The sequence below is a fragment of the Salvelinus alpinus genome, chromosome 39 (genome assembly GCF_045679555.1).
Source record: "Salvelinus alpinus chromosome 39, SLU_Salpinus.1, whole genome shotgun sequence".
NCBI lineage: Eukaryota > Metazoa > Chordata > Actinopteri > Salmoniformes > Salmonidae > Salvelinus > Salvelinus alpinus.
In genome coordinates, this window is record NC_092124.1 from 9769997 (window position 1) to 9795171 (window position 25175).

At 46.3% G+C, this 25175-nt stretch overlaps 1 protein-coding gene across 9 annotated transcripts in view; it reads right to left on the reverse strand.

Moving 5' to 3' along the window:
• Positions 1 to 25175, reverse strand: part of LOC139566926 (teneurin-3) — a 248776-nt gene that overhangs the window by 152399 nt on the left and 71202 nt on the right. For all 9 annotated transcript variants that reach the window (XM_071388307.1, XM_071388305.1, XM_071388304.1 and 6 more), the window contains one exon: positions 73 to 298. Coding sequence is in view for 8 of the 9 variants with exons in the window: in XM_071388305.1 (XP_071244406.1) it covers positions 73 to 298 (226 nt within the window). In the remaining variant the exon portion in view is untranslated. The remainder of the gene's footprint in view (positions 1 to 72; positions 299 to 25175) is intronic.

Consider the following 25175-nt stretch of genomic DNA (forward strand, 5'->3'; position numbering starts at 1 on the left):
ATTTGAGATATGGGTTGCCAGGTTTGCTTAATTCATGTTTAATACTGTTGCCATGTATTTTATTTTTTTTACCTGCTCTCCAGTGGCACATTGCTGCCCAGGACCCAGCTGTCCTGCAGCGGCACGGACTCGGGTGTGGTTTGCAGCTCGGCGGGGAGGGCGGCCGGTGGGGCCGGGCTGGGGTTACGGTTGCTCAGGGAGTTGTGGTTGAGGGCGGAGACCGACGGCTGCTGCTTGTGGGGAGGCGGGGCTGGCGGCAGCGTGGACTGGCCCTGCTGGTGGTGATTGTACGGTTGCTCTGTATAGGAGAGGACATAAGAGATGGGGAAGGGTTAGTGATTTGGGGTTTGATGGAGAAAGGAAAATACCTGTAACACAGTTAGTTACAGGTTTGAGCAAAGGAAGATGACAAAAAGATGACAGCCCCACACAAGAAACGTTCAACATGTTGTGTTCAGTAAAATGTACTGATGCTCACTGTGCCTCTGGAGTCTCCCTCTCTCTCCCATATGCTACCATCCTGGGTAGTTAATCATCCCACTTAAGTAAACCTATTTGGATGAGTGCAGGCATCATTACAACACAACATCTGGCTGCTATTACAACACTACAATGATGGACTAAACCATTGAACACTCCTGCCCCCCCTTCTCCTCCCTCAGTACTGCTCTGTTTACCTCAGAGCCTGAAAGATGCCGGTTCTATACATACTTTTTAAAATTTAACCTTTATTTAATTAGGCAAGTCAGTTAAGAACAAATTCTTATTTACAATGACTGCCTATCCGGGGAACGGTGGGTTAACTGCCTTGTTCAGGGGCAGAACGACATATTTTTACCTTGTCAGCTCGGGGATTCAATCCAGCAACCTTTCGGTTACTGGCCCAATGCTCTAACCACTAGGCTACCTGCCTTCTAATACCAACAATGTCTCAGAGATGATGATTACAGGTGGTTGGTTATACACGAGAGGAAAAAAACAAATGACAAAACCAAAACCAAGACAAATGACAAAACCAGTCAGAGAACAACAGGTCACAGTGAACGTGGTTACAGGCTAGACCGCCTCTAATCTGCCCTCAGGGTTACAGTCTGAGGAGACTAGTGGAATGAGCAGAGCGCAAACAAGGAGGAGATGGAGGGAGGAGAGGATATTTCAGCAATCTTCTTCTCCTAGAACGGCGTTTAAATGAAAGCGGGAGGAAGAGAGGAAGAAGAGGGGAGGAAAAGAGGAGGAGGGGAGATTCCAGATATTCTCCTAGCTCGCCGTGGAGACCATCAGTGAGAGCTCAACAGCAGACGTTTCATTATGGTTCTTAACTGAACGTTTCATATCTGATTATGAGGCTGCTAGAACTAATGACCTTCACAGCCCTGCAGTCTACCGCGCTCTGCAGTGCTCTGGAGGCTCTTTTACAAAGCTACAGCAATTACCTCCTAACACACATTGCTGTCACACACACACACACACTCTCATAAACAACCAACTGAAACAGTCATTATTATTCAAACTCCCACACAGATATTTCACGGCACACACACACACACACACACACACACACACACACACACACACACACACACACACACACACACACACACACACACACACACACACACACACACACACACACACACACACACACACACACACACACACACACACACACACACACAGAGGGAGAGTAAGGAAAAGAGCATAGATAGTGTTTTAATTCCGGTGTGTTGGGTTCCCAAGTGCCTCTGCATCTGGTAGATTACCCAGGAGAGGATTGGCACACTGTCTCTCTCTCGGTCTCAGTCTCAGTCTCGCTCTCTCTCTCTCTCTCTCAGTCTCAGTCTCTCTCTCTCTCTCGGTCTCAGTCTCTCTCTTGCTCAGTCTTAGTCTCTCTGTGTCTCGGTCAGTCTCGGTCTCTCTTTGTCTCGGTCTCTCTCTCTCTGTCTCGGTCTCTCTCTCTGTCTCGGTCTCTCTCTCTCTGTCTTGGTCTCTCTCTCTCTGTCTCGGTCTCTCTCTCTCTGTCTCGGTCTCTCTCTCGGTCTCTCTCTCCCTGTCTCGGTCTCTCTCTCTGTCTCGGTCTCTCTCTCTCTGTCTTGGTCTCTCTCTCTCTGTCTCTCTCTCTCTGTCTCTGTCTCGGTCTCTCTGTCTCTCGCTCTAAGGAATGAGCACTGAGCTCTAGTTCCAGACCCAAATCCCCTTCACTTTGGCCCCGGATTACATACAAACCACTTGTAATACGAGCCCCCGCTATCCTCCCAAACACCCCCCAAGCTATCCCCCCTCCCTGGGGAGCTAGATTCTTCACACCACTGCCAGCGTCCTCTATTCTCTCCTTTTCTTCAGATGGCGGCATGGCTATTTAGAACCAAACAAACGTCAGATTGTATTTTCACCTTCATGTGTTGTTGTTATTATTATCTACCCTGATGCCTAGTCACTTTACCCTGCCTCCATGTACATATCTACCTCTAATACCTAGTATTATCTATCCTGATACCTAGTCACTTTACCCTGCCTCCATGTACATATCTACCTCTAATACCTTATTATTATCTATCCTGATACCTAGTCACTTTACCCTGCCTCCATGTACATATCTACCTCTAATACCTTATTATTATCTATCCTGATACCTAGTCACTTTACCCTGCCTCCATGTACATATCTACCTCTAATACCTATTATTATCTATCCTGATACCTAGTCACTTTACCCTGCCTCCATGTACTTATCTACCTATAATACCTTCTACCTCTCCACAGTGATCTGGTACTGGTACTCCCTGTATATAGATCCACATTGATCTGGTACTGGTACCCCCTGTATATAGCTCCACATTGATCTGGTACTGGTACTCCCTGTATATAGCTCCACATTGATCTGGTACTGGTACTCCCTGTATATAGCTCCACATTGATCTGGTACTGGTACTCCCTGTATATCGCTCCACATTGATCTGGTACTGGTACTCCCTGTATATAGCTCCACATTGATCTGGTACTGGTACTCCCTGTATATAGCTCCACATTGATCTGGTACTGATACTCCCTGTATATAGCTCCACATTGATATAGTACTCCCTGTATATAGCTCCACATTGATCTGGTACTGGTACTCCCTGTATATAGCTCCACATTGATCTAGTACTCCCTGTATATAGCTCCACATTGATCTGGTACTGGTACTCCCTGTATATAGCTCCACATTGATCTGGTACTGGTACTCCCTCCTACTTCCGGCGCCGAAAAGAGATGGCCGCCTCGCTTCGCGTTCCTTGGAAAATATGCAGTATTTTGTTTTTTTATGTGTTATTTCTTACATCGGTACCCCAGGTAATCTTAGGTTTCATTACATACAGTCGGGAGGAACTACTGAATATACGATTAACGTCAACTCATCATCGTTCCTACCAGGAATATGACTTTCCCGAAACGGATCCAGTGTTTTGCCTTCCACCCAATACAATGGATCTGATCCCAGCCGGCGACCCTGTGCGACGCCGTAAAAGGGGCAAACGAGGCGGTCTCGTGGTCAGGCTTCGGAGACGGGCACATCGCGCTCCACTCCCTAGCATACTACTCGCCAATGTCCAGTCTCTTGACAATAAGGTTGATGAAATCCGAGCACGGGTAGCATTCCAGAGAGACATCAGGGATTGCAACGTGCTCTGCTTCACGGAAACATGGCTAACTCAAGAGACGCTAACGGAGTCGGTGCAGCCAGCTGGTTTCTTCATGCATCGCACCGACAGAAACAAACATCTTTCTGGTAAGAAGAGGGGCGGGGGGGTATGCCTTATGATTAACGAGACGTGGTGTGATCATCATAACAACACACAGGAACTCAAGTCATTCTGTTCACCTGATCTAGAACTCCTCACAATCAAATGTCGACCGCATTATCTACCAAGGGAATTCTCTTCAATCATAATCACAGCCGTATATATTCCCCCCCAAGCAGACACATCGATGGCCCTGAACGAACTTTATCTGACTCTTTGTAAACTGGAAACCACACACCCTGAGGCTGCATTCATCGTAGCTGGGGATTTTAACAAGGCTAATCTAAAAACAAAACTCCCTAAATTCTATCAGCATATCGATTGTGCTACCAGGGCTGGAAAAACCCTAGATCATTGTTATACTAATTTCCGCGACGCATATAAGGCCCTCCCCCGCCCCCCTTTCGGAAAAGCTGACCACGACTCCATTTTGTTGATTCCAGCCTACAAACAGAAACTAAAACAACAAGCTCCCGCGCTCAGGTCTGTTCAACGCTGGTCCGACCAATCTGAATCCACGCTTCAAGACTGCTTCGATCACGCGGATTGGAATATGTTCCGCATTGCGTCCAACAACAATATTGACGAATATGCTGATTCGGTGAGCGAGTTCATTAGGAAGTGCATTGACGATGTCGTACCCACAGCAACGATTAAAACATTCCCAAACCAGAAACCGTGGATTGACGGCAGCATTCGCGTGAAACTGAAAGCGCGAACCACTGCTTTTAACCAGGGCAAGGTGACCGGAAGCATGACCGAATACAAACAGTGTAGCTATTCTCTCCGCAAGGCAATCAAACAGGCTAAGTCCCAGTACAGAGACAAAATCGAGTCGCAATTCAACAGCTCAGACACAAGAGGTATGTGGCAGGGTCTACAGTCAATCACGGATTACAAAAAGAAAACCAGCCCCGTCGCGGACCAGGATGTCTTGCTCCCAGACAGGCTAAACAACTTTTTTGCCCGCTTTGAGGACAATACAGTGCCACTGACACGGCCCCCTACCAAAACCTGCGGGCTCTCCTTCACTGCAGCCGAGGTGAGTAAAACATTTAAACGTGTTAACCCTCGCAAGGCTGCAGGCCCAGACGGCATTCCCAGCCGCGTCCTCAGAGCATGCGCAGACCAGCTGGCTGGTGTGTTTACGGACATATTCAATCAATCCTTATCCCAGTCTGCTGTTCCCACATGCTTCAAGAGGGCCACCATTGTTCCTGTTCCCAAGAAAGCTAAGGTAACTGAGCTAAACGACTACCGCCCCGTAGCACTCACTTCCGTCATCATGAAGTGCTTTGAGAGACTAGTCAAGGACCATATCACCTCCACCCTACCGGACACCCTAGACCCACTCCAATTTGCTTACCGACCCAATAGGTCCACAGACGACGCAATCGCAACCACACTGCACACTGCCCTAACCCATCTGGACAAGAGGAATACCCATGTGAGAATGCTGTTCATCGATTACAGCTCAGCATTTAACACCATAGTACCCTCCAAACTCGTCATCAAGCTCGAGACCCTGGGTCTCGACCCCGCCCTGTGCAACTGGGTCCTGGACTTCCTGACGGGCCGCCCCCAGGTGGTGAGGGTAGGTAACAACATCTCCACCCCGCTGATCCTCAACACTGGGGCCCCACAAGGGTGCGTTCTGAGCCCTCTCCTGTACTCCCTGTTCACCCACGACTGCGTGGCCATGCACGCCTCCAACTCAATCATCAAGTTTGCGGATGACACTACAGTGGTAGGCTTGATTACCAACAACGACGAGACGGCCTACAGGGAGGAGGTGAGGGCCCTCGGAGTGTGGTGTCAGGAAAATAACCTCACACTCAACGTCAACAAAACAAAGGAGATGATTGTGGACTTCAGGAAACAGCAGAGGGAGCACCCCCCTATCCACATCGACGGGTCAGTAGTGGAGAAGGTGGAAAGTTTTAAGTTCCTCGGTGTACACATCACGGACAAACTGAATTGGTCCACCCACACAGACAGCGTTGTGAAGAAGGCGCAGCAGCGCCTCTTCAACCTCAGGAGGCTGAAGAAATTCGGCTTGTCACCAAAAGCACTCACAAACTTCTACAGATGCACAATCGAGAGCATCCTGTCGGGCTGTATCACCGCCTGGTACGGCAACTGCTCCGCCCACAACCGTAAGGCTCTCCAGAGGGTAGTGAGGTCTGCAGAACGCATCACCGGGGGCAAACTACCTGCCCTCCAGGACACCTACACCACCCGATGTCACAGGAAGGCCATAAAGATCATCAAGGACAACAACCACCCAAGCCACTGCCTGTTCACCCCGCTATCATCCAGAAGGCGAGGTCAGTACAGGTGCATCAAAGCAGGGACCGAGAGACTGAAAAACAGCTTCTATCTCAAGGCCATCAGACTGTTAAACAGCCACCACTAACATTTAGCGGCCGCTGCCAACATACTGACTCAACTCCAGCCACTTTAAAAATGGGAATTGATGGAAATTATGTAAAAATGTACCACTAGCCACTTTAAACAATGCCACTTAATATAATGTTTACATACCCTACATTACCCATCTCATATGTATATACTGTACTCTATATCATCTACTGCATCTTGCCATCTTTATGTAATACATGTACCACTAGCCACTTTAAACTATGCCACTTTATGTTTACATACCCTACAGTACTCATCTCATATGTATATACCGTACTCTATACCATCTACTGCATCTTGCCATGCCGTTCTGTACCACCACTCATTCATATATCTTTATGTACATATTCTTCATCCCTTTACACTTGTGTGTGTGTATAAGGTAGTAGTTGTGGAATTGTTAGGTTAGATTACTTGTTGGTTATTACTGCATTGTCGGAACTAGAAGCACAAGCATTTCGCTACACTCGCATTAACATCTGCTAACCATGTGTATGTGACTAATAAAATTTGATTTGATTTGATTTGATTTGTATATAGCTCCACATTGATCTGGTACTGGCACTCCCTGTATATAGCTGCACATTGATCTGGTACTCCCTGTATATAGCTCCACATTGATCTGGTACTGGCACTCCCTGTATATAGCTCCACATTGATATGGTACTGGTACTCCCTGTATATAGCTCCACATTGATCTGGTACTCCCTGTATATAGCTCCACATTGATCTGGTACTGGTACTCCCTGTATATAGTTCCACATTGATCTGGTACTGGTACTCCCTGTATATAGCTCCACATTGATCTGGTACTCCCTGTATATAGCTCCACATTGATCTGGTACTGGTACTCCCTGTATATAGCTCCACATTGATCTGGTACTGGTACTCCCTGTATATAGCTCCACATTGATCTGGTACTGGTACTCCCTGTATATAGCTCCACATTGATCTGGTACTGGTACTCCCTGTATATAGCTCCAAAGTGATCTGGTACTGGTACTCCCTGTATATAGCTCCACATTGATCTGGTACTGGTACTCCCTGTATATAGCTCCACAGTGATCTGGTAATGGTACTCCCTGTATATAGCTCCACATTGATCTGGTACTGGTACTCCCTGTATATAGCTCCACATTGATCTGGTACTGATACTCCCTGTATATAGCTCTACATTGATCTGGTACTGGTACTTCCTGTATATAGCTCCACATTGATCTGGTACTGGTACTCCCTGTATATAGCTCTACATTGATCTGGTAATGGTACTCCCTGTATATAGCTGCACATTGATCAGGTACTGGTACTCCCTGTATATAGCTCCACATTGATCTGGTACTGGTACTCCCTGTATATAGCTCTACATTGATCTGGTACTGGTACTTCCTGTATATAGCTCCACATTGATCTGGTACTGGTACTCCCTGTATATAGCTCTACATTGATCTGGTAATGGTACTCCCTGTATATAGCTGCACATTGATCAGGTACTGGTACTCCCTGTATATAGCTCCACATTGATCTGGTACTGATACTCCCTGTATATAGCTCTACATTGATCTGGTACTGGTACTTCCTGTATATAGCTCCACATTGATCTGGTACTGGTACTCCCTGTATATAGCTCCACAGTGATCTGGTACTGGTACTCCCTGTATATAGCTCCACATTGATCTGGTACTGGTACTCCCTGTATATAGCTGCACATTGATCAGGTACTGGTACTCCCTGTATATAGCTCCACATTGATCTGGTACTGATACTCCCTGTATATAGCTCTACATTGATCTGGTACTGGTACTCCCTGTATATAGCTCCACATTGATCTGGTACTGGTACTCCCTGTATATAGCTCCACATTGATCTGGTACTGGTACTCCCTGTATATAGCTGCACATTGATCAGGTACTGGTACTCCCTGTATATAGCTCCACATTGATCTGGTACTGGTACTTCCTGTATATAGCTCCACATTGATCTGGTACTGGTACTCCCTGTATATAGCTCCACATTGATCTGGTACTGATACTCCCTGTATATAGCTCTACATTGATATGGTACTGGTACTCCCTGTATATAGCTCCACATTGATCTGGTACTGGTACTCCCTGTATATAGCTCCACATTGATCTGGTACTGGTACTCCCTGTATATAGCTCCACAGTGATCTGGTACTGGTACTCCCTGTATATAGCTCCATTCTTGTCTATTCTCTTGTGTAACTATTTTTATTTTAAAACTCTGCATCGTTGGAAAGGGCTCGTAAGCAAGCATTGAACGGTAATGTCTACACCAGTTCTATTCGGCGCATGTGACAAATAACACTTCATGTGATTTGATTGAGTGAGTAGGTTCTATGATACACAGGGATTATGAGAGGAAGATACGGCTTATCGTGAGGGAACGTGATGGTGCAGTGCACCGGGTAATGTGACTGTGGTTGGTGAGACAGAGATGCTCTGTGCTATTGTCCCCTTTTCCATTCACGTTGATGTGCACACACATCACCAGGGTTGAGGGGACCTCAGCAGTGACAGTTGACAGTAATCGCCCATGACATGTGCGCAAACACCCTCTCCCGCCATCCCTCCCGCCATCCCTCCAACCAGCCCTCCAGCCACCCCACCAAGCTGAGTGTTTGTGGCCCACCCGCGATGCCTGTCGGTGGGGGAGTGGTGGCATGTCATCTGGGCCCTGGTAGTGTCCTTGGCAGCACAGAGTCAACAGTCAGTGGCATGTTGACACAGTAGCTGGCCTCACACTGTTTCTCTATGGGCTACCAGGCATCATGTGGCGTAGGATTACAACAATGCCTATAGACACTGGTCTGAGGTCAGTTTGGGGCAACCTACAAAAGAGGTGAGAGAGAATGATGTGGAGGAAAGAGAGAGAGAGAGAGAGGGGGGGGTGAAGGAAATGAGGAGAAATTAAGGAGAGAAGAGGCAGCGGCAATGAGAGAGAGAGAGAGAGAGAGAGAGAGAGAGAGAGAGAGAAGGGAAGGATGTAGTGAAGGAGAGAAAAGTGAGTGAGGGGAGGATAAAACGAAGTGGGGAGAGATAGGGGAGGCCCTTGAGGACTCTCCCCCAGGTGAGGAGGAGGCTGGGTGAGTGTGAGGTTGTTTGATCGTCTGTAAGCTGACGGGATGGCTGGCTTCACATCTGGCCCCGGACACGCCTCTCTCGCTCCCTCTCTCCTCACCCCCCCTGCACCCCAAAACACACAAAGAGAGGGGGGGGAATCACCATATCATATGGAGCTAAAGACACTGACGACAAAGGAAAGAAACCACATGGTGGACGCTACGCCATGTGATATCAGTCTATACCCAGACCGTATATCAGGAAGACTCATTATGCAGGTCTATCCTGGAAGATGAATGGTATGGTATAGGGACGACCTTTTGATCAAACCACTTTGAGTCTCAGTCACTGAACTGAGCTTCCTGGGGTCCACATGACGGACCTACATTGTGAGACTACAATGGAAGCAGTGGGAAAAAACGATTCATCTACTGCTTTAGAGAAATGACGAGGGAATAGCAGCCTCTCAATAACAGAGCAAGGAGAGGGAGATGGAGGAGTATAGCCGGAAGAAGAGGAGAGGGAGAGAGAGAGAGAGAGAGAGAGAGAGAGAGAGAGAGAGAGAGAGAGAGAGAGAGAGAGAGAGAGAGAGATAGGGAGGGAGGGAGGGAGAGAGAGAGAGACAGAGAGAGACAGAGAGGGATGAGCCCGGGGTCACAGCGACATGTCGGCCATGAAATGTTTAGATTTCCATTTTCCTCCGACAACCTGAGCCCTGACCTGGAACTGAATGAAAGCAATCAGCACAAAATATGAAAAAATCCCTCCCTCTCCTCCTCCCTTCCCTTTTGTCTCCTCTCTCTTCCCTGCCTCCTCTCGCCTTCCGCCTCATCTCTTCCCTCTCCCTCTCTTCTTTTCTTGTCTCTCCCTCCTTCTCTGTCCGGTCTCCAAGGGGCTGAATTGCTACAAGCTCTGGGTTTAACTGCAGTGGAATTAGGGGGGTCTAAATGGAACGGCGCTGGTTAAGACCCCCAAAGAGCCCTAATTGAAGCTTTGCATTATTTAACCGTTCCGCCATAAGACGTGAGACGAGACACAGAGCCAACATGATGATCCCACCTCCGAGCGCTCAGCGCTGACTTGGCAAGCTCTGCTGTTCTCCGCTAGGACTGTGTGTGTGTGTGTGTGTGTGTCTGTCTGTCTGTCTGTCTGTCCATAAATGTTTTTATACATTGGAATAACATGGCATGTGGACAAAAGCAGGTCAATTGGGAAGGCAATATTTAAAGACAGTCAAAGAAATGGAGGAAGGTCAATAAGTAGACACACAGGGGAACACATACACACCGCCCCCTGTCCCCCCCTGTCCCGTCCCCACCGCCCCCCCCACACACACAGACAAACAAAGCTGCTCCTTCACACCGCTCGTCAGCACACATTACACGGAGCTCAGGATGTATCCATTTCAGCGCCATATGTTTTTGACATGAGTTCAAGTTCCCCAGTGAAGCAGAGAGCATCCGTCTCACCGCAGGGCTTCCCATCCACTCTCCTTTCACTGGCTCTTCAACACACACCATTAACATGACACATGGCACCAAGCGTAGCCCAGTTAACCTGCCGAGATGACCTTTACTAGACACACTCTGACTGACCCCTGTAGACTAGACAGTCTAACCCTCCAGCAAGGCAGGCCAGACAGGATCCAGAGATCCAGGCCTCCACCCACTCAACCTTTCACCGTGGATGCCCAGGCCTGGTTGAGAGGGGCAGAGAGAAGTTGAGAGAGGGCCCATGATGAGTGAAGGCTGGGGGTGCGAAGGGCCCAAGATGACCCAAGGGAAGGGCCATGGTGTAAGCTGACTCGTGACTCAGGCTGCCTGGGTCTGGAGGGGAGTGAGTGGAACAGTGTGTGTGTGTGTGTGTGCGTGTGCGTGTGCGTGTGTGTGTGTGCGCGTGCGCGTGTGCGTGTGTGATGGATGAGATGTGAGGAGACAGATGCAGGCTTTGCGAGAGGCTTGCCTTTGAAACCCAACCCTGACTGATGGACTGCTGCCTGTCATTCATCAGGGGTTCTCCACCCTGTCACACACATACCCTTCTGTTAGGTTAGTGTCTACACTTTCAGAGACCTATCTGATTAGGATTTGTTGGCAGGAGCTAAATTACAGCCCAGGTCTGTTCACCTCCTAATGGTGAGAGTGATAACCATTGCTGTGGTGTCTCTGTGTGTGTGTATGTATGTATGTGTGTGTGTGTGTGTGTGTGTGTGTGTGTGTGTGTGTGTGTGTGTGTGTGTGTGTGTGTGTGTGTGTGTGTGTGTGTGTGTGTGTGTGTGTGTGTGTGTGTGTGTGCGCGTGCGTGTGCGCGTGTGCGTGTGTGTGTGTGTGTGCGCGTGTGCGTGCGTGTGTGTGATGACATCCTTCGCCTGGCTGGACCAGAGGGCTTTATGAAGGCTAGGGGAGATTGAGTTGCTTATCTGCTTTCATAATCTAAACCACCTTGTTTGTTATACTCTTTTCTTCAGGGCCATGTCAGTGTTTAATGGTGAGGTTCATGGTTGTGGGAAGATACAGTGACCTTTTGAAATGAGAGAGAGCGAGAAAGGAGGGAGGGGAGAGAGAGAGAAAGAAAGAAAGAAAGAGGGGAGGGAGAGAGTTAGAGAAAGACATATGTTTCCCATGCCAATAAAACCCTTTGAATTGAATTGGAGGAGAGAGAGAGAAATTGAGGACAGACAGACAGACTGCCTTTAAAAACAAGATCAGTAGTAACATTTAAAACACCACTCACTCAATGCTGGTAGATTTAGTTTGAAGAAATGGAGGGAAAGGGAACTAAATCCTAGGTCACACACACACACACACACACACACACACACACACACACACACACACACACACACACACACACACACACACACACACACACACACACACACACACACACACACACACACACACACACACATGACAGAGTATCATGAGATAGAGTGGGATCGCAGTCCCTCAGTGTGTCATATGGAAGACATCAGTCTCCGCACGGCTGAACCAAAAAAGAAAGCCAGAACGAGCAGCCCAGTGTTTACACGCGCTCCCCCTCTCTGCAACAACAGCTACCACATGTCCTCTGTCTTCTGTCTGTCTGATAAACACTGTCCTATTCCAATCACCACCAAACCCTCCGTAGTTATCCTCGTCTGAAACAGACAGCATGATAGGTCTGCCGCTGGCGTTGTGTTGATTTATTACTGACTGATAGACGGATGTAAAGGAAAACAGTGTTACACACACACACACACACACACACACAGAAACACACACACACACACAGAAACACACACACACACACACACACACACACACACACACACACACACACACACACACACACACACACACACACACACACACACACACACACACACACACACACACACACACACACACACACACACAGACACAGAGCTGTCAGCTGAAGCCTATTCAGGTTTAAATCCTGTCAGAGTCTCTGTCAAGCATCAGGCATATTAAACAGTTCTTCCACAAAGAGACGCTGGAAAAGCCAAGCGCCAAAATGAGTTTGGTGCCAAAATGTTGACTTCCCACTCAAAGCCCTCTCAGGTGGCGTTTATAAAAACATCACTTCTTTAAATGAAGAAATCAGACCGGGATGTCAGTCTGTGTGTGTGTGTGTGTGTGTGTTCACTTCTGCCTTTATGATAACTGGCATCTCCCTCCTCGATCCTTTACCCAATATCCCCGGCGAACGTCGAGCGTGCGGCGCCTGACGTCGAGTCGAGATGATAAACTGACATTTCAAACAGGCGGCGAGTCGTTGAAAGCGGCGGGCCGTCATTCGGAGGGTTTGACGAGCAAGTTCCGGAAAGGTTGTTTGTCAACAACGCCAGCGAGCTGCCATGTTTCACCTTGTGATACTTCTGCCTCTCTCTTTATCAACAGTAGGATTGAAGAGAGAGAGAGAGAGTGAGAGATATATAGAGAACGAGAGAGCGAGAGAGAGAGGGCATTGAGATGGGGTGGAATTGAAAGCAGCGAGGCAGAGTGAGAGGGGGAGATATACAGTTGAAGTCGGAAGTTTACATACACTTAGGTTGGAGTCATTAAAACTCGTTTCTCAACCACTCCACAAATGTCTTGTTAACAAACTATAGTTTTGGCAAGTCGGTTAGGACATCTACTTTGTTCATGACTCAAGTAATTTTTCCAACAGTTGTTTACAGACAGATTATTTCACTGTTTCCCTTTCTTTTCTTTCCATAGACTTTTCAAACCATCCTGACGTTCCAAGACATGCGTCATTTGGTAGATGTGTCCTGTTTGTTCAATGGCACTTCACTGGTCCAGACTCTGATGAACATCACTTCACTGGTCCAGACTCTGAAGAACATCACTTCACTGGTCCAGACTCTGATGAACATCACTTCACTGGTCCAGACCCTGAAGAACATCCCTTCACTGGTCCAGACACTGAAGAATATCACTTCACTGGTCCAGACTCTGAAGAAAATCACTTCACTGGTCCAGACTCAGAAGAATATCACTCTGAAGAACATAAATTCACTGGTCCAGACCCTGAAGAACATAACTTCACTGGTCCAGACTCTGAAGAACATCACTTCACTGGTCCAGACCCTGAAGAACATCACTTCACTGGTCCAGACTCTGAAGAACATCACTTCACTGGTCCAGACCCTGAAGAACATCACTTCACTGGTCCAGACTCTGAAGAACATCACTTCACTGGTCCAGACTCTGAAGAAAATCACTTCACTGGTCCAGACTCTGAAGAAAATCACTTCACTGGTCCAGACTCAGAAGAATATCACTCTGAAGAACATAAATTCACTGGTCCAGACCCTGAAGAACATAACTTCACTGGTGCAGACTCTGATGAACATCACTTTACTGGTCCAGACTCTGAAGAACATCACTTCACTGGTCCAGACTCTGATGAACATCCCTTCACTGGTCCAGACTCTGAAGAACATCACTTCACTGGTCCAGACTCTGATGAACATCACTTCACTGGTCCAGACTCTGAAGAACATCACTTCACTGGTCCAGACTCTGAAGAACATCACTTCACTGGTCCAGACTCTGAAGAACATCACTTCACTGGTCCAGACCCTGAAGAACATCACTTCACTGGTCCAGACTCTGAAGAACATCACTTCACTGGTCCAGACTCTGAAGAAAATCACTTCACTGGTCCAGACTCAGAAGAATATCACTCTGAAGAACATAAATTCACTGGTCCAGACCCTGAAGAACATCACTTCACTGGTCCAGACCCTGAAGAACATCACTTCACTGGTCCAGACTCTGAAGAACATCACTTCACTGGTGCAGACTCTGATGAACATCACTTCACTGGTCCAGACTCTGAAGAACATCACTTCACTGGTGCAGACTCTGATGAACATCACTTCACTGGTCCAGACTCTGATGAACATCCCTTCACTGGTCCAGACTCTGAAGAACATCACTTCACTGGTCCAGACTCTGATGAACATCACTTCACTGGTCCAGACTCTGAAGAACATCACTTCACTGGTCCAGACTCTGATGAACATCACTTCACTGGTCCAGACTCTGAAGAACATCACTTCACTGGTCCAGACTCTGAAGAACATCACTTCACTGGTCCAGACTCTGAAGAACATCACTTCACTGGTCCAGACTCTGAAGAACATCACTTCACTGGTCCAGACTCTGAAGAACATCACTTCACTGGTCCAGACCCTGAAGAACATCACTTCACTGGTCCAGACTCTGAAGAACATCACTTCACTGGTCCAGACTCTGAAGAATATCACTTCACTGGTCCAGACTCTGAAGAACATCACTTCACTGGTCCAGACCCTGAAGAACATCACTTCACTGGTCCAGACTCTGAAGAACATCACTTCACTGGTCCAGACCCTGAAGAACATCACTTCACTGGTCCAGACTCTGAAGAACATCACTTCACTGGTCCAGACTCTGAAGAAAATCACTTCACTGGTCCAGACTCAGAAGAATATCACTCTGAAGAACATAAATTCACTGGTCCAGACCCTGAAGAACATCACTTCACTGGTCCAGACCCTGAAGAACATCACTTCACTGGTCCAGACTCTGAAGAACATCACTTCACTGGTGCAGACTCTGATGAACATCACTTCACTGGTCCAGACTCTGAAGAACATCACTTCACTGGTGCAGACTCTGATGAACATCACTTCACTGGTCCAGACTCTGATGAACATCACTTCACTGGTCCAGACTCTGAAGAACATCACTTCACTGGTCCAGACTCTGAAGAACATCACTTCACTGGTCCAGACTCTGAAGAACATCACTTCACTGGTCCAGACCCTGAAGAACATCACTTCACTGGTCCAGACTCTGAAGAACATCACTTCACTGGTCCAGACTCTGAAGAATATCACTTCACTGGTCCAGACCCTGAAGAACATCCCTTCACTGGTCCAGACTCTGAAGAACATCACTTCACTGGTCCAGACTCTGATGAACATCACTTCACTGGTCCAGACTCTGAAGAACATCACTTGCAGGCTGTTATCTCGGAGTCAGGATTATACACAGTATGACTTTCTATGCATTTATTTTTCTGAATGAATGTTGTTCCTCAGAAACAGTGTTATTGTTATATTCAGCCAACTAAATGTAAGTGGGAACAATCAGTCTGAACGAAGGATTCTAGAGTGGTCAGGGACAAGAAATCTGGTCATTGTTTAGCTGGCTGGTTGGCTAGCTGGACAGATGGATGGATGGAGAGAGAGAGAAAGAGAGAAAGAGGGAGGGAGGGAGAGAGACGTTAAACACAGACCAGATTGCCCTGGCCAGACCAGACCCTGAGTGATCCCATCATTGGGTTCTGTCCACAACTCCTCTTGGAAAGCTTTCACACTGTCATCCCAATCCCATCATGCATTGCCGCGAGCTTTGTTGTCTGCGCCAAGGCGCCGGCTGTGGGGTTAGGTGGCGAAGAAGGCGAGGGAGGGATGGAGAGACCGATGGAGAGGTTTTGAGTGAGCATGCGAAAGGGAGAGAGTTTTTGAGCATGTAAGAAGGTGAGGGGGTGATGTATAAGTAAGCGACCAAGAGAAAGAATGGAGAGAAAGGAGAAGAGAGAGGTGGTTGGAGACGGACCACACAGCAGCCTGTGGTTGGCTGTAACCAGAAGCAGGCGTGAGCGGTGCCTTGGGCCTGGGTTGTGGTGCGTGAAGCTAATTTCACTTCCATCTCCTCCAGACAACAGGTCTAACCTTTAGCGACTGTCACCCAGGCGGAGAGCTCTTTGTTGGTCGTCGACGAGACGAAGCGTCCTCTCTGCCCGCTGACCCACACCAAATGGAGAACAACGCTTATTTTGTAGAGAGCAGAGGCAGGCTTTGTGTAGGACGGAGGATGACAGGTGTGTGTCGGTGTGTCGGTAAGAGAATGGCCTGTCAAGGTCAATCTGGTGTTGTTCCATTCAATTTCCACACAGCTTGTGTACCCTTCTGTACCCTCACAGGCAACACACACACACACACACACACACACACACACACACACACACACACACACACACACACACACACACACACACACACACACACACACATTCCCAGAGGCAGGCAGATATCAGGACATGACTAGGTGAAACTAGGTTACATTAGTTAGGCGAGATTTGGCCCAGTTACAAGAATCAAAGGCTTACCGATCCCATACAACATCAATCTACCAGTAGTATGGTATAGGGCCTGGAGGCTTTCCAGACCAGAACAAAACACATGGCCCCATAGGACTCTCCCACCGGACAAAGCCTTTACCCCTCCACTCCAGTGTTAATGCTAAATTGTAATTATTTCGCCACTATGGCCTATTTATTGCCTTACCGCCCTAATCTTACTACATTTGCGCACACTGTATATAGACCTTTCTGTTGTGTTATTGACTGTATGTTTGTTTATCCCATGTGTAATTCTGTGTTGTTGTTTTTGTCGCACTGCTTTGCTTTATCTTGGCCAGGTCGCAGTTGTAAATGAGAACTTGTTCTCGACTGGACTACCTGGTTAAATAAAGGTGAAGAAAAAAAATCCCTGCACTCTCCCCAGCTGTCATTCCACCCTGACCAAATGAAAGGAATAATCTGATCATATCTCATATCTGAATCCGTCTCCAGCCCTCCGGCTCTTCAAACACGCCGCCCGGTCGCACAGCGCTGCTATTTATGAAAGATAAATATCAACGGGTTATGACATTTATCAGCCCATGTGTCTATGATTTTACTCTGGGTACAAAGTGCTGCTTCAATATTGACCAACTCAGAGGGGAAATCATTAGAGTGGGATCAATGGAGCGTCAGATCTTGTGGACCCCCGTAGAGGGAGAGGAGAGAAGCAGGAGGAGGAAGAGAAGAAGAACAAGAAGGAGAAGAAACACTTACCGTAGAAGAAATGTCACTTCTCAAACGGCGGAAGGGAGACGCGAGACGTGAGCGGGTACTAAACGGCTAGCTCAGGTGTTTAGACGAGGAAGACTGAGGCTGCGTCACAAATGGCACACCCTATTCCCTATGCGGTGCACTACTTTTGACCGGAGCCCTATGGGCCCTAGTCAGAAGTAGTGCACTACATAGGGTGCCATTTTGGGTGCCATATTCAATCGTTAATCCTGCCTGGGTGACTGATCTATCCACTGGAGAGAAAGAGCGACTGTGTAATTGCTTTAAAGGGGGGCAGGTGAAGGAGAGTCATCTTTCTTAAATGACGAATTTCCCGGACATAGTACGTTGGAAGGGAGAGTTGAGGCTTTTAAGTGTGAGGTTGTAGCTTCCAGTCAAATGTACGGCGGAATGATGAAGTGCAATGTCACTGGGAAAATGAAATATCTTGTTCTGTGGTAATTGCGTTGTGCGTTCATGTAACGTTTATACAGTGTAAGACTATCGCCGTGTAATAGCCTGGTTTATCCACCGACAGAGAAGAAGTAGGCGTAACCGGGGGGATTTGGATCGTAGCCATTAGACCGAGAGGACATCCTCGAGGTCAAAGAGTGACATTTGAGCTTCTAAGTCACGAGAGCGGGATTCCAAATAACCGCAGCTACGAAGACACAGACCATGAAATGGGATTCCCTTCAATGATATTCACTGTTGACGTCACTATGCCCAAACAAACAAACAGCGATATTCCTGGTTCATACAAGCAAATTGCTTTCGCCCATGGTTACTTCTGGTAGACTAAAGGCATACTTCATGATGATCTACTTCCCCAGTCAGATGAACTTGTTGATACCATTTTTATGTCTCGGTGTCCAGTATGACGGAAGTTAGAGGTAGTTTTGCCAGCCAATGCTAACTAGCATTAGCGCAATGACTGGAAGTCTATGGGTATCTGCTAGCATGCTGAGACGTCCTATAAAAACCACGGTCAGACGATCTCAAACTACTGCATTTCTCATGAGCACTGAACGGGCGCATGCCACAGCGAGGATAGAGATTTAGTGGAAGCGCACATATCACATTTCACACAGGCATCCAGCACGGAGAGCTAACATCACAGGACGAGGACCCACTGAAGTGGAGCCCAGTAGACAGTGTACTGTTGTTGGGTACAGCTCTGTTTGACTCTTTATTTGGATTTACATTCACACTGTGCAGGGACGGGGGAGAGGTGTGTGTGTGTGTATGTGTGTGTGTGTGTGTGTGTGTGTGTGTGTGTGTGTGTGTGTGTGTGTGTGTGTGTGTGTGTGTGTGTGTGTGTGTGTGTGTGTGTGTGTGTGTGTGTGTGTGTGTGTGTGTGTGTGTGTGTGTGTATTTGTGTGTGTGTGTGTGTGTGTGTGTGTGTGTGTGTGGAGGCGTCCATGACTGTTACATAGAAAATAGATGTTCCTTTGCCGCTCTGCCAGGCCCAAACAACAGGGTTATGACTGTAAGATGCTTCCAAGGAAACATGCACAGATCACTTGAAGCTACTGACACTGAAAACTCCCACAAACACATGAATCATAGCGGCTGCCGTGTATAAACAGAACAACCATGGAAAGGTTGTGACACTGAGCTATAATGAATGTAAGAATCCGTATCGTGAATATGCATGTACACACACACACACACACACACACACACACACACACACACACAGACACACACACACACACACACACACACACACACACACACACACACACACACACACACACACACACACACACACACACACACACACACACACAATGCATCTCTCCTCAGGTATTGTGGGACTACGGCATCTATGTTGGTGACATGGGTTACATTCTGAGCCTGCACAGTCAATGTTTGACCTCCTACTCTGTGTGCCATTTCACATGGAGGGGTCCTTTGACTTGGGGAAGGCAGCCAGGCAGGCAGACAGACAGGCAGCCAGGCAGGCAGACAGGCAGACACCGCAGCGTGTTTTTCATTACTATCGGCTTTTGACTTTACAGAAGGCACTGAAGCAGACACCCTTGCCCTTACACACCCCGTACCGAGACAAGAGGAGAGAGACAAGAGAGGATGGAATCTATTTCGCCTATCTTCCGAGTGACTGACACCCCTAACACAAGACGGAGAGAGAGCGAGGCAGATAAAGAGAGAGAGAGAAGCAGATAGAGAGAAAAAGAGAGATTGAGAAAGAGAAGGAAAGAGCGACAGACCTCGGACAAGGAGAGAGAGACTGAGACCGAGATGGACAGAAAGAGAGGGAATAGGAAAGACAGACAAGACAGGCTGTAGCGTCTTCTGTGGTACGGTGCAGAGCCAGTCAGCCACGCGTGTGTTAGTTCTGGAGGCCTCTGGTAAATGTTATTGGAAATCCTGGGCTGTAAAATTGCTACTTTCATGCCTACTGCACCTGACAATAGCCATCAACAGTGAAGGGGACATAGGGAGAGAGAGAGGGAAGGGAGGAGAGAGAGGGAGAGAGACATCTGACAATAGCGATCAACAGTGAAGAGAGAGAGAGACATGCATGATGCAAGGCATGACGCTTCTACCTCCTACATACTATTGTGAAAGAAGGGTTGACACACAAAAAGACACTATTTGGTAAGATGACCGTTTTTCCTTCACCTTTTCACAGGCTTCGTAAACAACAGCTGTAGACTAACAGTGAAGTGCTTCCTTACAGGCTCTTCTCAACAATGCAGAGATAATTGTTCTTGAGAAATAACAGAAAAGTAAAACAGGTATTAATACAAGTAATAATAAATACACAATGAGTAACGATGAGTAACATTAAACCCTGGTGACACTCTGGTGTGAGGGTAAGTCTAGATGGAAAAGCGCCAGAAAAGTAGTTATCCTCTCCTCTTCAGCTTCACAGACGAGAAGCTGAAGGGTTGTTGTGGTGCTGTATAAGACTGAGGCTAGCGGTGTGAAGGAGAGGGAGAGACCCGGGGCCTGTGTAAATGGGTCACCCACTGTGACCTTCCGGCTGCCCATTAGCACAAACAGCCCTCCTCTCCAGCCCCTCACAAGCCTCCTTCATTCCCTGTTTCATCCGTTCTTTCGCTCCTTCTCTTCAGTATGGGAGACTGGCGTCTTCACGCTGACCCTCTCTCAACTCTCTCCCTCCCTCTCTCTCAACTCTCTCGCTCCCGTTCTCTCTATTCATTCACACTCAGTACTTCTGTGCACAGAGCTCTCTGTTTTTCTGTTTTCGTAGTAGTCCTTCACCCTTTGCTGGCCCTGAGTCTCCAGCATTGTGTCCATTCTCTCTGATTGTCCTGCCTGTGCTTCTATTCAAGCCCATCTGTCAATGGCTTTGTCTCAGTAGTTTCTGAAATAGCATCTATTCTTCGATCAATTACAGTGAAAGGAGCACATTTTTTGTGCAAAAGATAGTTTGGCCAAGTGTTTTCAGTCAATGTATGAGAAGCCTGAGTGTAGACTGACCCTTTCTCTCTGTATGAGAAGCCTGAGACTGTAGACTGACCCTTTCTCTCTGTATGAGAAGCCTGAGACTGTAGACTGACCCTTTCTCTCTGTATGAGAAGCCTGAGACTGTAGACTGACCCTTTCTCTCTGTATGAGAGGCCTGAGACTGTAGACTGACCCTTTCTCTCTGTATGAGAGGACTGAGACTGTAGACTGACCATTTCTCTCTGTATGAGAGTCCTGAGACTGTAGACTGACCCTTTATCTCTGTATGAGAAGCCTGAGACTGTAGACTGACCCTTTCTCTCTGTATGAGAGGCCTGAGACTGTAGACTGACCATTTCTCTCTGTATGAGAGGCCTGAGACTGTAGACTAACCCTTTCTCTCTATATGAGAGGCCTGAGACTGTAGACTGACCCTTTCTCTCTGTATGAGAAGCCTGAGACTGTAGACTGACCATTTCTCTCTGTATGAGAGGCCTGAGAATGTAGACTGACCATTTCTCTCCCTGCAAACCCTTCATCTCTCCTTTTCTGGAACACCAAGTATTTACTATAGGTGGCTGGAGATTGTAGAGTCTTCCAAGCTCACCCTCTTGCTCTGCCTTTGTCTCTCTATAATTTCCTCTCCCTCTCTCGTTCCCTCCCTCTCTCCACTCATCCAGTTTCACACCAGGTCTCAGAGGAGGAGCAGAGTGGACTGGACCTGGGCGCCAGCGAGCCTGTTTGCTTTACTAAGTGATCCCAGTCACTGAGAAGAGGAGATGGTTATGGAAGATTGACATGAAGACACCGGGACCAACTCTCTGTCTCTCTCTGTGTCTCTCTTCCTCTCTGTCTCGCTGTCTCTCTTTCGGTCTCCATCTTTCTCTTCCCCACTCTCTCTCTCTCTCTCATTATCCCTGTCGATGATCGCTCCCAGAGCTAAAAGTCCTCACGGCGTCTTTCTCCCCCCAGGTATGGTGTCTCGTTAAAACGTCTTCCGTTTAGACATCGATTGAGGCGCGCGCCTACGAAAATTGCATACTTAAAAACGTAAAGTGGTGACAAAGTTTTTTTTTCCCTCATGAAGCTTTACTTTCAGCCTTTCAGTCAGTCTCTAGCTGTCAATGGGGAATGGGGATGGCGTCTCTGGTTGTCTTCTGAAGGCTTGGGCGTCTGGGGTTGGAAGTATTGTGTGTGTATGTGTGTGTGTGTGTTGGGGTCTAGACTGCTCTGCTACTCTGCTGTAGGTCCAGATGACTATCAGATGGTTGAACCACTCTATATGAAAGGTCCGAGAGTAGAGAAGAGAAGCTCTGAGGGGACGTGGCTCATAGAAGACCTCACTTCCTTATGTTCAACTGGCTCTGATTAGATTTGATGGCCGTGGATATGGCTGTGTATATAGTGTGGAAATGAAGTTTCCTCTGTCGGTAATTAACATAGGATGAATTTAGAGGGGATGGTGTGGTTAGCTTTGTGTGTGTGTGTGTGTGTGTGTGTGTGTGTGTGTGTGTGTGTGTGTGTGTGTGTGTGTGTGTGTGTGTGTGTGTGTGTGTTGGATAGCTGTCTGTTGGGGATTATGATGAGAGGGAGCTTCATAATTAACCTCATAGCTCAAGTCAATAAACTGAGCCATCAAAGACAAAACGTTAAGTAAAGACGTATGAGAACATGAACATGAACATTTATCTAGATCAGATAAACATGACAAAATTGACTCTTCTACAGATAAACATGACAAAATGGACTCTTCTACAGATAAACATGACAAAATGGACTCTTCTACAGATAAACATGACAAAATGGACTCTTCTACAGATAAACATGACAAAATGGACTCTTCTACAGATAAACATGACAAAATGGACTCTTCTACAAATAAACATGCCAAAATGGACTCTTCTACAAATAAACATGCCAAAATGGACTCTTCTACAGATAAACATGATAAATGGACTCTTCTACAAATAAACATGACACATGGACTCTTCTACAAATAAACATGACAAATGGACTCTTCTACAAATAAACATGACAAAATGGACTCTTCTACCGATAAACATGACAAAATGGACTCTTCTACAAATAAACATGACAAAATGGACTCTCTACAAATAAACATGACAAAATGGACTCTTCTACAAATAAACATGACAAATGGACTCTTCTACAGATAAACATGCCATAATGGACTCTTCTACAGATAAACATGCCAAAATGGACTCTTCTACAGATAAACATGACAAAATGGACTCTTCTACAAATAAACATGACAAAATGGACTCTTCTACAAATACACATGACAAATGGACTCTTCTACAGATAAACATGACAAAATGGACTCTTCTACAGATAAACATGCCAAAATGGACTCTTCTACAAATAAACATGACAAATGGACTCTTCTACAGATAAACATGCCAAAATGGACTCTTCTACAAATAAACATGACAAATGGACTCTTCTACAGATAAACATGACAAATGGACTCTTCTACAGATAAACATGACAAAATGGACTCTTCTACAGATAAACATGCCCAAATGGACTCTTCTACAGATAAACATGACAAATGGACTCTTCTACAGATAAACATGACAAAATGGACTCTTCTACAAATAAACATGCCCAAATGGACTATTCTACAAATAAACATGACAAATGGACTCTTCTACAAATAAACATGACAAATGGACTCTTCTACAGATAAACATGACAAAATGGACACTTCTACAGATAAACATGACAAAATGGACTCTTCTACAGATAAACATGACAAAATGGACTCTTCTACAAATAAACATGCCAAAATGGACTCTTCTACAAATAAACATGCCAAAATGGACTCTTCTACAGATAAACATGATAAATGGACTCTTCTACAAATAAACATGACACATGGACTCTTCTACAAATAAACATGACAAATGGACTCTTCTACAAATAAACATGACAAATGGACTCTTCTACCGATAAACATGACAAAATGGACTCTTCTACAAATAAACATGACAAAATGGACTCTCTACAAATAAACATGACAAAATGGACTCTTCTACAAATAAACATGACAAATGGACTCTTCTACAGATAAACATGCCATAATGGACTCTTCTACAGATAAACATGCCAAAATGGACTCTTCTACAGATAAACATGACAAAATGGACTCTTCTACAAATAAACATGACAAAATGGACTCTTCTACAAATACACATGACAAATGGACTCTTCTACAGATAAACATGACAAAATGGACTCTTCTACAGATAAACATGCCAAAATGGACTCTTCTACAAATAAACATGACAAATGGACTCTTCTACAGATAAACATGCCAAAATGGACTCTTCTACAAATAAACATGACAAATGGACTCTTCTACAGATAAACATGACAAATGGACTCTTCTACAGATAAACATGACAAAATGGACTCTTCTACAGATAAACATGCCCAAATGGACTCTTCTACAGATAAACATGACAAATGGACTCTTCTACAGATAAACATGCCAAAATGGACTCTTCTACAAATAAACATGACAAATGGACTCTTCTACAAATAAACATGACAAATGGACTCTTCTACAGATAAACATGACAAAATGGACTCTTCTACAGATAAACATGACAAAATGGACTCTTCTACAGATAAACATGACAAAATGGACTCTTCTACAGATAAACATGATAAAACGGACTCTTCTACAGATAAACATGCCAGAATTGACTCTTCTACAAATAAACATGCCAAAATGGACCCTTCTACAAATAAACATGCCAAAATGGACCATTCTACAAATAAACATGACAAATGGACTCTTCTACAGATAAACATGCCAAAATGGACTCTTCTACAGATAAACATGACAAAACGGACTCTTCTACAGATAAACATGATAAAACGGACTCTTCTACAGATAAACATGCCAGAATTGACTCTTTTACAAATAAACATGCCAAAATGGACCCTTCTACAAATAAACATGCCAAAATGTACCCTTCTACAAATAAACATGACAAATGGACTCTTCTACAGATAAACATGCCAAAATG